Source organism: Saccopteryx leptura, chromosome 1, assembly GCF_036850995.1.
Source record: "Saccopteryx leptura isolate mSacLep1 chromosome 1, mSacLep1_pri_phased_curated, whole genome shotgun sequence".
Taxonomy (NCBI): domain Eukaryota; kingdom Metazoa; phylum Chordata; class Mammalia; order Chiroptera; family Emballonuridae; genus Saccopteryx; species Saccopteryx leptura.
In genome coordinates, this window is record NC_089503.1 from 40222380 (window position 1) to 40234856 (window position 12477).

Genomic DNA, 12477 nt, shown 5'->3' on the forward strand with positions numbered 1-12477 from the left:
TCTCTTCCTTTGGAAGGTAAATTTTTACATTAAAGGAATGGGAGAAGAAAAACCAGACCAGACTTCTCTAGTTTCAATAATTGGGTGATTTGCTTACATGTCTGCACTTTTATCTACACTTGCTCTGAGAGCTATCGCACTTGCTCAAAAATGTAAACTTCCCAAAGCAAGGAACTGAAATGTAAACATCTGTGCTTTCTAGCAGGGGTAACGGCTCTGGTTTGAACAGCCAAGGAAGCTAGTCTCACTGGGACGTCACTGAGGTCCAGTTTTGCGTGTTTCCTTGTCTCCACCTTGTGGAAACTGTGAATACTACAGCAAAGTCAACGCTGACCATCTATTGAAGACGGAAGGACAGACAGATCCAACAACAAAATAAACTCAATTACAGGTTACAAAAGTCTCAAAGTAACCCGCAAATTTCTTGGTAGTATATTAAACTTGATAATGAGAACCTTAAGGCCATGCTGGTTACCAAAAGTCTCCTAATTAATAATAAAAGGATTAAATTACATGCAACTTAATTGTAGTTAACAGGCGGACGTTATTGTTTTTGTGTTTGCGAAACACTAGAAACACAACTGATGCTCTAAGTCAGGGGTCCCCAAACTACGGCCCGTGGGCCACATGCGGCCCCCTGAGGCCATTTATCTGGCCCCCGCCACACTTCCAGAAGGGGCACCTCTTTCATTGGTGGTCAGTGAGAGGAGCATAGTTCCTACTGAAATACTGGTCAGTTTGTTGATTTAAATTTACTTGTTCTTTATTTTAAATATTGTATTTGTTCCTGTTTTGTTTTTTTACTTTAAAATAAGATATGTGCAGTGTGCATAGGGATTTGTTCATAGTTTTTTTTTTAAAGTCCGGCCCTCCAACGGTCTGAGGGACAGTGAACTGGCCCTCTGTGTAAAAAGTTTGGGGACCCCTGCTCTAAGTTAACCAGATCATATATCAGTCCATTAGCTTTCCCAGCCATGCTGGACGGCAGGAGTTTGTTACACTGTAAGGGTTCGGCAGCTCCTGTCTTCCAAGTTTTCACGACCGGATGGTTCTAAAAATAAGAGGCAGAAAGCCAAAGCACCTCTATGTCTAATTAAAGCCAAAGAGCATGTCTAGTCGCACAGGTAGAACGAAACAGAAGCAGAATAAACTGCAGTAGCTGTGCTAGGTCAGTGCAGAGATAGCACCCGGGACAAGACGGTGCGCTACCAGGGGCTCTGCCCTTCACTGCTGCAGGGCCTTGGCAAGCTGTTCGACCTTCCTGAGCCCGAGTTTACTCGTCCATAAAATGGGGATTATGAAACCACCTATGTCAAAGGATTGCTGTGAGTATAGAACAAGGTAATATAGATATAAAGCACCTAGCACAGGGCTTGGTACGTGGTGGGAGAATTCGTTTATTATTCAATGATGAAAACAGTGACTCACTCATGGGTGTTTGATTACTGCTCATGGAAATGACCGGCATGAGTTTTATGCCTGATTTTTATCCTCTGTAACAGTGGTCCCCAACCTTGTTCGGGCCACGGGCCGGTTTAATGTCAGAAAATATTTTCACGGACCGGCCTTTAGGGTGGGACGGATAAATGTATCAATCACGTGACCGAGATAAGCGTCAAGAGTGAGTCTTAGACGGATGTAACAGAGGGAATCTGGTCATTTTTAAAAAATAAAACATCGTTCAGACTTACATATAAATAAAACGGAAATAATGTAAGTTATTTATTCTTTCTCTGCGGACTGGTACCAAATGGCCCACGGACGGGTACCAATCTGTGGCCCGGAGGTTGGGGACCACTGCTCTATAATTTTGACTGCTGGACTGCTGGAGGAGGGAAAGATCTTGGAAAACTTCTGCTCAAGTCAGGTCAACAGATGAAGTCTCGGGCGAGTGGAATCGAGAGACACACCTTCGGCTTGCACAGTGATTGGAAGGAGAGCTAGAAACAGGAGGAAAGCCTCGGACTACACATGGTCATAGCACGGCTCAGACAGCATCTCATCACCAGGAGGCGGGGTTTGTTCCACGCATCCAGCGATATTTATAAGCTCCTGTACGTACGACGCACTGAGGATTCAGCAGTGAACACGTCAATGTCCTTGCTTTATAAGGCCTATTATTGCAAGCATGAGGGGATAGGGAGACCATAAAACACAAACAAATAATCAGGATAATTTCAAATGCCGATAGGTTTTCAAAGGAGCTGGGTGACGGAGAGGACAGGGTGTGGGGCACGGCCACATAAACTGTTTCAAGGTGAATGGTCAAGGCGGGCCCCTCCAAAGAGGTGGCAGCTGAGCAGCAAGAAGGAACTGGCCACACAAAGACCTGGGGAACAGAATCCAGGCAGGTGTGCAGATGGTGCAAATGCCACCAGACAGGAAAGAGCTCGATGAGGCTGAGGAATGGCAGGAACAGTTCCAGCAGGGGACGCACGGGGTGCAGAGGTGGAGAGCCGTGAGGTCTGAAGTCAGGGAAGAGCCAGATCCTGCAGGACCAGGCGGGCTGTGCTGAGGAGGCTGCATTGCAGCCTAAGTGCCAGGTCTGGGTTAAAGAACTGACACGATACGGTTCGTCATCAAGCGTCCCCGTGGCTGCAGGCGGAGCCGAGCTAGGACCGCTCAGAGAGTAACTCCAAACTGGGCCAGCAGCCCGGGCTTTGTGCCTCTGCCCCGAAGGTTCCCCTCCACACCACACAGCAGAACGTGAAGCAGGCAGTTTGATCTGCTCCAGAGAAATTAAATAAACCCCTGCCGATAACAAACACACAGGTGCCACGCCTCCTCTTGCTCCGTGACAAGAGAAACCCTCAGGACTCACCCGCTTGTGATGTCATCCGTCCGGATGTTCTTGCTCAGGACGTCCCCGTCGCTCATGTAGCCGGGGGCGTCCATGCTGATGCCTTCCAGGTCCACCTCCTCGCCCGCCTTGTCCGAGACGTCCACGTGGCAGACGCTGCTGCCCCTGGAGGCCAGCTGCCTCCGCAGAGGGGCGGAGTACACATAGCGGCCCGACTCGGCGTTGATGAACCGGCTGGCGTTGGCTCGCGGCGGGTACCCGTTGCCCATCGAGGGGGCGTCTCCTGCTTGGAGCCGGGGGCTGGACTGGCCGAGTCTCCAGGACAGAGGAGTGGGCCTGCTTGTCAGGCTGAGGATACTGCGTCCGCTGATCTCTGTGGTGACGTTGGTGTCAAATGTGGTTTCTAATGTGCTAAAAACAGAAAAGCCACCTCGGGTTAGACCCTAATGGGCCTAGGATTCGTTGCACTTTATACGTTAAGTTTTTAAAAATTATGAACTATTTCCATATATAAAATGGGATCAAACAACAGGCACCAACCTACCTCCCTCTGTTAAAACTGCAGAGTAGGATACATACCCACAGAACATTCTGGAAAGTCCACTAAAGACTTTTCCCATTCAAACACGGTATAAGGTGCTCACTACTGTTACAGTGACTAAAGTATCTTAACTGCTATAATCTTCTTTCTAACCCAGGAAAGGAAATAGAAGGTGCTGAACTAGTAACACTGGGTATAAAGGTATTCACCTACCCATCTGTTTGGGATGCTCACCACCGCTCTCCTTTTCTAAAGGAGGATGCACCTGTCCACTGTGGCGTTCCTAATAGCCTCTCCAATTTCCTTAGTTCCCTCCTGACTGAGCAGGTGGGCAGAGCCTTGATTTTTTAACCCTCCAAAGACCATTTCCCCCACACTTTTGCTTCTCCCACATTTGGTCTGAAATGACAACTAAAACTTTGGGCCAAAAGGCTGGAAAAGAATAGTAAATGTCTTGGCTTGAGATCAAATTATTGGGTCTCCATCTGTAGGAGACTGAGCTGGCCCCTGGCCATCAGGAGACTCTTGCTGTCTCTCCGGCCCTGACACAGTCAAGACAATCAGCGCGCCTCCTCGGAGTGACACTGAGGTCTCTAACCGGGCAGAGACGGTGGGAAACCATCCAAGCTGTCCCTCCTGTCATCACTGCCATCCTAGCCCAAGCCAAGAAAGCCACCATACTGCTGTAACCCAGCCAGTCCATTTTAGTGACTGTGGTGGAAACAGGGACGTCTCACACCCAATCGCAGAGTCCCAGGGTCTTCCGTCTGGCTCGATGCCATCAGAGAGCTGGAGGTTGAAGGGGCCCCACACCACAGGCATACTCCCTCTCCTTCTGAAGGAACGAGTGGTTTGGTGCCGCACCTGTTTCTGTTTCCCTCTGATCCTGCCAGAGCCTCACCTTCCTCCTCTTATCTAAGATGGGACCCATGGTGCTGAAGGCCCACCTGCCAAAACCGCAAGCTGAGGGGAAGCCCTGCAATCTCCCCGCCGCATTCATTTACCGAAGAGATTGACATTGGAGAAGCAAAGGAGATCTCTGGGAGATGAGGGGGTGCCTAGGACTTGGCCTAGATTACCAGAGCCTAGCCCGGACCGTAAGTCTTGATTCTGCCAACATCATGATGTATGTCCTGGGCTTGCATCCTTTTCAACTTCTCGCTCAGCAATGAAAACAACCTGATCGTTGTTTCCAAGGTAGTGCCAGATTTCATCCAATCAATCACTGTTCAAACACGACCGTAAGTTCGTATAAATAGTTCCTTACATGTTTTATAGACGTGCATGACGAACAACATTGCAGAGTGTTGTGTATCAGAAGACCAGGTAGGAATTCAAGTTATTCACTTTATCACACAGGTCAAATACAGTTCACCTGCTCGTTTCAAAAGTACAGTCTAGTTTTGGAGAATGCACGTAAAATGAAATTTAAATGGAGCTGGTTGAAAGTATCCGCTCTGCTGAACAGATTTAGCAACCTCCTGCTGTGGGGAGGAATGTGTCTGGACTCATTCTTGCTACTTACACTTCTCTCCTGCACACTGCACGGCACCCTCTGTCAGGCCCAGCATGCCGGGCAATAAGGTTATGTATTCCATTAGTAACCCAATCGCTTTGCTAGTGACATGAACACACACAGGGGAAGCCGTGTGAAAATGAAGTCACTAGCCCATTCAGTAAAGTAATCCACGCTTCAGATACCTGTGTGTAACCTGAGTTCCCCGTAAACTGGACATAGTCTCCTCCAAATTCTGCCGCAGGTCAGCAATGTTCTTCACTGTCCGCAGCCGCCGAGCCTCGGGGTCTTCCCCTGGGAAGACGAGGGTTGAGGTTATTTTGTCAGGTAGATGGTGAACTTCATGGGAGCATGTGCCCAGGATGTAACCATGTTCCATGCTCAGTACCTGGCTCACCATGGGTGCTCAAGAAGGATTTGAGAATGAATGAATGAATAAATGAATGAATATATGCATGCCCAAAGGAAAGTGTTAAACCCAAGGAGAAAAGTCTGTTTTCTTCCTCTAGGTCCCTCCTGAAATAAGTGAAATCTAGCTTGTGGGAGAAGCAGAGAACCTCACCTGAGACATAAATACACTGTCACACTGATTGCAATAAAGACACTCACATGTCAGGTCTGATTCCCAGGAATCATTTTCTGCCCGAGCAAAAGCAGGTGAGGCATTTTGTTTTCTCATCCATCGGGGATACCTACTGCTGTCTACTGGCCCTACGTTACAAAGGGAACGTGAAGTGGCTAAAAGATCTGCACTTATTAATCACAAATATTTCTACAGAGAGAGTTTGCCGTCTATTCCATCATCTCAAATCCTGGCTCTTCTGCTCACTGGCTGTGTGATCGTGGGAAAAGTCCTCCCCATCCTTCAGATGTCACCACCCTAAAGCGAGGACAGTAGTGGTCCTGACCTTGAAGGACAGCTGTGGGGACTAAGTGGCTTAGGGGCTGGAAATCCCTGAGCAGTACCCACTACAAGCACTCAACTCATGCTCGCTGGAGCTGCAGCCCAGGGAGCCTGCAAGAGGACTGAGGACTCCGCTCTGGGAGGCAAGGGCAATGTTTTCCACAAGATACATGGCGCAGCAGAGATCCATCTGGCACTAATGTCCAAGGAGCTGTAGGCCACCCATGAGACAGAAAGCCATGTGCTCTTAGAGTAAGGAGCCTTGCTTCAGGTTCTCTGGCTATTCTGTTTTATTTGGGCTTACAAGGGGAAAAGAAACAGGAGAATGACCACAATAGCAGTGAAAGGAGACAAACACCTTTCCCTGTTATTTCAAGGAGCGCTAGGAAGACTGCAGAGCCACAATCAAGGGCCTTCAAAATCCTATGACTCTTTCAAGTGTGAAGCAAGATTTTTTGCCAGAAATCTCCATACAGAACACAGTCCCCCACGAGCAGCAGCAAGTGAGATCTACATCAGACATTAAGTAGAACTTCCGGCAACTGTCATTAGGAGGGCTATGATAGACAGCTAAGAAACGTCACAGAATTAACCTTCCTCCTGACACAGATGACAGCTTCTTTAGGTTGCTCCCAGCATGGCGGTACCAGGAGGCAGGGGGAAGGATTAAATGACCGCTATGTGATCTTACGGAGGAAATTTTTCTATTGTAAACTCTCTGTCCTAGAAAATGCAAGTGTTTTCCATTTTCTCCCTTTTTTTAACCAAGAGAAATTTGGAAGACATTTATTTTTTCTCTTATCTGAGAAGTGGTCAAACTTATACTTCCCACACAATTCTTTAAAATACATGCTTGTAGGTATGTGTTTTCACATAGAAGCAGAGATGGATGTCTTTGCCTCCCCCTAGCGGCCTGGAGAAATGTAATCGCATCTCTCTACTGAGCCATAATTAGATATCCTTGCTGCCAGTTTGGCCATACTCTCTTTATGTCAGGCTGCCAACAAAGGTACTGATCCTTTGGACAGCTCTAGGCCCTGCAGTGAACATTTATTATGAAGCTAATTACCTTCATTAGCTAGCTTAATCACATACCAAAAGTCTAATAATGATTTCATTGACCCATGTCCCTATTAACAACACAGTTGCCTGTCTTAACCCTTCTTTAGAAATGCAGATCTTTGACATGGGATGGCATCTCCCCTTTATGTTTGGTAACCCCCCACGTACCTACAGATGCGCAAGAAATATTTATCGCCCAAAAGGCAAGTGGCCGGTGTAGAATAAAGAGCATGGGCTACCTGCATTCTGACAGATAAAGCTCTGGATAGCGGCCCAGCTGCTGGTTAGCCACTTGACCAGCAGCACTTACTCACTCTGCATGACGTCTGCGAAATGGGCATAAAATCCTGCCTTTCAGAGGGTGAGGAGGAGGGTCAGTGAGCTGACATGTATATGCCTGGCACAACAGTAGGGCTTGCTGGGTTTGACTGTCCGGGTTCCCTCTTGGGTGGTGACAGGGGTCCCCATCAGGAATGTTCGCTTCCTCCAGGGCCCTGTCCACAGCAGATTCCAAGATCAACAGAGAAGCACACACGAGTAATCCACCTGCCTTGCTTAGGTGAGCACATGCTGAACTGTCAATTCTGCCTCCTTGGAAGATGGCCTGAGTGTAAGTTTCTCCCACCAACTCTCAGCCTGAGCAAAATAGAAGCGCCACCATGCTCCAGCGGACAGAGCATGGTCCTGGCAGCTCGTGATCAGAGAGCACAGAGGTCAAGCTGCTCCATGTCTCCCCGTGGCGCTCGCACTTGCCTGGGCGGCCCTCCCTCACAGCCCTGGCCGTGATGGAGAGAACACCACACGTTCTCACCCGCGAGGGCTGAGTTTCGAGGATGTCAGGGTGTTATAAAAGAATGTCGCGGGAACCTAGGATTTTTTACTTGGAAGAGGAAGGCTTAAGGGACAAGCTGCTACATGGAAAAGACTGGAAGTGTCTGAGGGCTTCAGGAGGCTGGATTATATCAATGGATTAGAAATGTGAGAATAAAGAACCCTGTTACCCAGTAAAGCCACAAAATATGGAAAGACTGCCTCATGGAGGAACAATCTTCCTGTCACAAGAAATACCCAGCAGAGACTGAAAGACGATGCATCAGTGAATGACAGAAGGGAGTCCTAGGCTGCACAATAAACAAATAGGAGTGCGGGGTTCCTTCTCACTCCACAATCCAACGTGCAGGTCTTGACTGCAATGCAATGGAAATGACAAAGCACCGTGGGAAAAATCGACCTGTTTGCATAATCAGGGAGAAGAACTGAGCCATTGATCAAATAGCCTCATAAATGTCCATTTCTGAATATACCCCCCCACACACACACACACACACTCATTTTCATTTCAAGGGATCAGTTACGGGTAAGTTAAATTCAACCCCATGCCACTATGCAATGTTTCCATAAAATAATTCACTATACGGTCACACGTGTGAGTTCTGCTTGACCGTAAAGACACGTCGCCTTGATGAAGCCATTTTCATTAGCCACCAACCCCATCTGCCTTCACACGGAAGAGCGCTTGCTTAGGCACAATTGGCTGCACAGGCTCTGTTCCCCAAAGCAACTGACAGCACATCTCAGGCCTTCTGAGCTCTTAGTGGGTTTTACAGTCTTGATGCAGAAGAGACATGGGGGAGAGAAAGAAAAACGAGGGAGAGATCACAGGCTGCCATCTGTCACTCTGAAATGTAAGTGTTATGTGGAATGTTCTCTGGCTGCTGCTTTTGCTTTCCAAACGTGCATTTTGCTGAGCCTCAACGCCTGACATGAATCCACACGACTCCGCGGGACACACATCTGATACACGCCGGCTCCGAAGCGCTGGCCTCGCTCCTTTGATGTGTGCGCATACGAACACGATCTGGAATGTGTATGGAGACCTGAGCCGTCAGCTGAACTCCACACCCTTCTCCCGGCCCTCTCCCTGCGCTCTCCATGCCCTCCGCTGCGAGGGGGCTACACACCCTGGAGGAAAGGAAGCAAAATCAATCCCAAATGTGGGGGCCCCGAACCATGGTAAGACGGATCACTCGCAAATGGCTTGACAACTCTCTGCCCCGTCACTGTGCCCAGTCAGCAGAACCAAAAGGAAATAGTCAAATCACTCGGATCCTCTGAAATGAATACTCAGCGCTAATGGTGAGATGGGTCAGATTCAATCAGATGGCCTGCAGACCAATGCCACAGCTGTAATGTGGCTATTCGAATGTTACGGTCTTGGATAGTGAGTCAATAAATGAATCTTAAACACCGATTCAATTTCTAATGCAGCTCTGGAAGTGGTAGGATAGGGGAACAACCACATGGCCACTGCTAATGTGTGGCTGACCACTCACTTTTCTAATCAGAAGTGGCTGGAACACAGGGCACAGAGCTGGGGATGGAGGACAGATAAGAGATGGTGGGAACTCAGAATGCACTGCAGTAGGAAGTCTATCTTAGAGGCTGACCTTCCTCCTCTCGTGTAGAACGTGACCGGAGAGCATTAATAGGTAAGTATCGGTAGAATTCACTATATGACAACTGCAGATCTTATGTTTTTATATAAGGCCTCTTTAATCATTATGATATAGGCTATAGTTAAATACAATTTATTTTAATTTTTTTTGGTTTTGGCCAAAGCAGCGTGCTGTAATTTTGTCAACTATTAGGAGCTGCTAAGAACAATGTTCAGTTGGTGCTTCCATACAGGAAGGAAAAAAAAAGTCAACATTTTGAGCTCTAACTCTTGTTGGAAAGCGACTTTATCAGAAGAGTAAACAAGGTGACTCAAAGTTAAGTGTCAGGGCAGCCCAGTACCCCTACGTGAATAAAACGGAATGTATCTTAGAAGATAATTTGCCAACAGGTGAGAGACTTATTTACAGTTCTGAAGAGGAGATAAGAGATTGTATGTGAGAGAGAATAGGAAAGAAAGAGAAGAAAAATAATAATAAAAAAAACGAATTTGTTTAGCTCATCAATCAATGCCATAGTAAACCAACTTCAAATCATGCTGGGTTCATGCCCTTCCAGCAGGTGGTTACGCAGGAGGCCGCACCACCAACAGATGCAGACCTTCTGGGCTCCCTACTCACCAGTGAATTCTTCCAGAGCAGGCTGTCCACTCTTGGAGTAGTGGCTGGGCTCCATGCTCACCCCCGCTGAGCTGGACTCGGCAGTAACATTCCCTTCGGTGTCTGTCTGGGACCTTCAGACACAAACCAAAGCACAGACAGTTGTCACGAGCAATAACTGCCACATCTGGACCTCTGTGGTCTTTCCACAGCATCTCCCATCACCTCCTTCAGCAAGACGCTTTAGGATGAAGCAGACCAGCAGACTGACACTAAATAAATAATTCACTAGTGCATCTGGAGCAATGTCCTAGAAACTGAGAGAGCCACCGAACTGTAAAAGATGAAATATTCATCACCCAAACGGAGGGTCTGCAATCCTTCACTGGGGAATGCCCCGTCAGGACGCTAAGTCTGGCCAGAAAAATGCTGGAGGGTACTGGGTGGTTTGGATCATTCAGCTTACGCCAAACAGCAACTTCTACGTAACCAGCCACACCAGCAAGTCAAGCATAAGATGACTCCATTGAGCCCCCGTTCCCCACCCCACCCCACCCCCGCCTCAGTCCTCCTGGCATGGCTTCTCTGGAAAGAAGACTGAAACCAGTCAGGACTGCATGCCAAGCAGGTGTGTTTGCCCTCCAGGGTCTCTGATTCAGAGCTCAGATCTTCTGACATGAAAGGTCTCATTGATCATTATTTCAACACTTGACTGAAATGTGTACTTCCCCAAACCTTGTCCATGCCCTTATTTGTCAAGCAAACTATGGCAACTGCTTCATGCAATGTGTTCTTGCCACAACGACCTCTGTGCATTCAGGCATGGCATGCAAATGTATAACTAAACTCAGATGCATAACCCTGGGTGTAACATTATTAATTCATTAGCACCCTGAGCTAATTCTACCAGATTTCACCCCCTATGAAGAAGGCGCTTGCCAAGAATGAGAATTGGGCTAAGTGTGGGGAATGTGCTGATAAACCTCAAGGTCATCCATCTAGTCTTCCTCATTTTGGCCACAAGCCATCAGTTCCTAGTCCCAGTCACCTCTATCTTTAGAGGATTTTCATATTCCCTGTGGTCCTTTCCATCCCCTGGCCAGAGTCCAAGCTCCCATTACCCCTGCTGAGGCCCTATGAGTGTAAACAGGGACGCTGCCTCTGGCCTGGGGGCTGCAAATGACAGCCAGGAGTAAAAACCAGCCACAATTTATTCCCATTGGTATGCATACTATTTTAAAGCTTTTGAATTAGCTTCAACATTTAAAAATTGGGTGATTTCACAAGAAATAGCTGGATTGCTGCCTTCCTCAGTAAAAATAAGGAAGTCTGGATAGACCGAGCTCCACCTGCTGGCGCCAAGTGGCAGCTACTCCCCCGAGAGGCGTGAAGTCCCCTCTGCCGCAGTCCTGCTCATCCTGGGACTCCCATTTATACCAACAACCTTTTAGAGCCCAGCCAGGCATCTGAAACCATGACCTCTATTCCAGACTGTTCCTAGGTCTGGTCCACTCTTCACACCATGCTCACTGACCTTTGTGATACTGATGTGATCATGTCAAATCATGACTAAAGACCTCCACTGGCTTCCCATTACCCACAGAACCAAGTCTAAACTCCTTACTGTGGTAGGAGATGCCCTACAGCATGGAAGTCTTCCTTCATTTCCAGCCCCACCTCCCGCCACGCCTGCCCTGCACACACAGCCCTGCCCTCTGCTCCACCCACATGTGGCTTCGCCCCATCCCCAGACCACACCACACCCTCAGCAGCTTTGTCTTTGTAGTTACTGTGACCTCTGCCCAAGGGCCCTGCTCCTCTTTCTTCTTTATTTTGCTCCTAATCTGCCTTTAAGGCCCAGCTCCCATGTCCTCCTGGCCTGGATGCCGTCCCTGACCCCGCCAGCTGACCGCTCCATGTCCTGCGCGTTCCTATAGCACTCACTCTCCTTCCTCTCCTGAAGCCTGTTTGTTACAGTGTGTGTAATTAACACGTCTTCCCTCAACTAGACTGAGAGCTCTGAAGGCAAAGCCTGGCTCTTTGGGCACATACACATAAGAACATGATCTGCTTACGTTCACATGCTGAGCAGGCACTCGAGGCAGGCTAAATGTGCCAAATGCATAAACAAGAGCATTTTTAAGATTAGAAAGACGCTGGGCAGTGGAAGGACCATCACACACTTGGAGCCTGACCGTGTAATTGGCTTCAGGTCTGGAATCCTGAACTTGACAGCCATGCACAGCGGAGTAAGTCACCTCACCCCTGAACTTCAGGGCCCTCACCTGTGTGGCGAGAATAAGAGCCACCTCTCCTGGCTGTGACAAAAATCACATGTGGCATGACAGTTAGAGGTGTCTGTCCACTGTTACTTCTAAATTGATACATATAATTCATTCTGAGTGATTTTTTTAGATGGTTGCTCTTTCTTTTATCCCTTGGTTAAATCACTAACTTGGAGAGGTTCTGGGGAGAGCACTGTAGGTCACACACAGTGAGCCATACACACGAGAGAGCGCCTTAGAGCCCAAGGCAAGCCTACACCATTTAAACATTTCTTTAGTCCGATCTCCTCGCTCCAGCAATGAAGACAGCCAGGCT

The 12477-nt window shown here is 48.1% G+C and overlaps 1 protein-coding gene across 6 annotated transcripts in view; it reads right to left on the reverse strand.

The window, feature by feature from the left end:
- NAV2 (neuron navigator 2) overlaps positions 1-12477 on the reverse strand; it is a 397784-nt gene that overhangs the window by 155036 nt on the left and 230271 nt on the right. For all 6 annotated transcript variants that reach the window (XM_066364486.1, XM_066364494.1, XM_066364479.1 and 3 more), the window contains 3 exons: positions 9898-10010; positions 5043-5151; positions 2822-3211 (listed from right to left, as the gene is read on the reverse strand). In XM_066364486.1, the coding sequence (XP_066220583.1) occupies positions 2822-3211; positions 5043-5151; positions 9898-10010 (612 nt within the window). The remainder of the gene's footprint in view (positions 1-2821; positions 3212-5042; positions 5152-9897; positions 10011-12477) is intronic.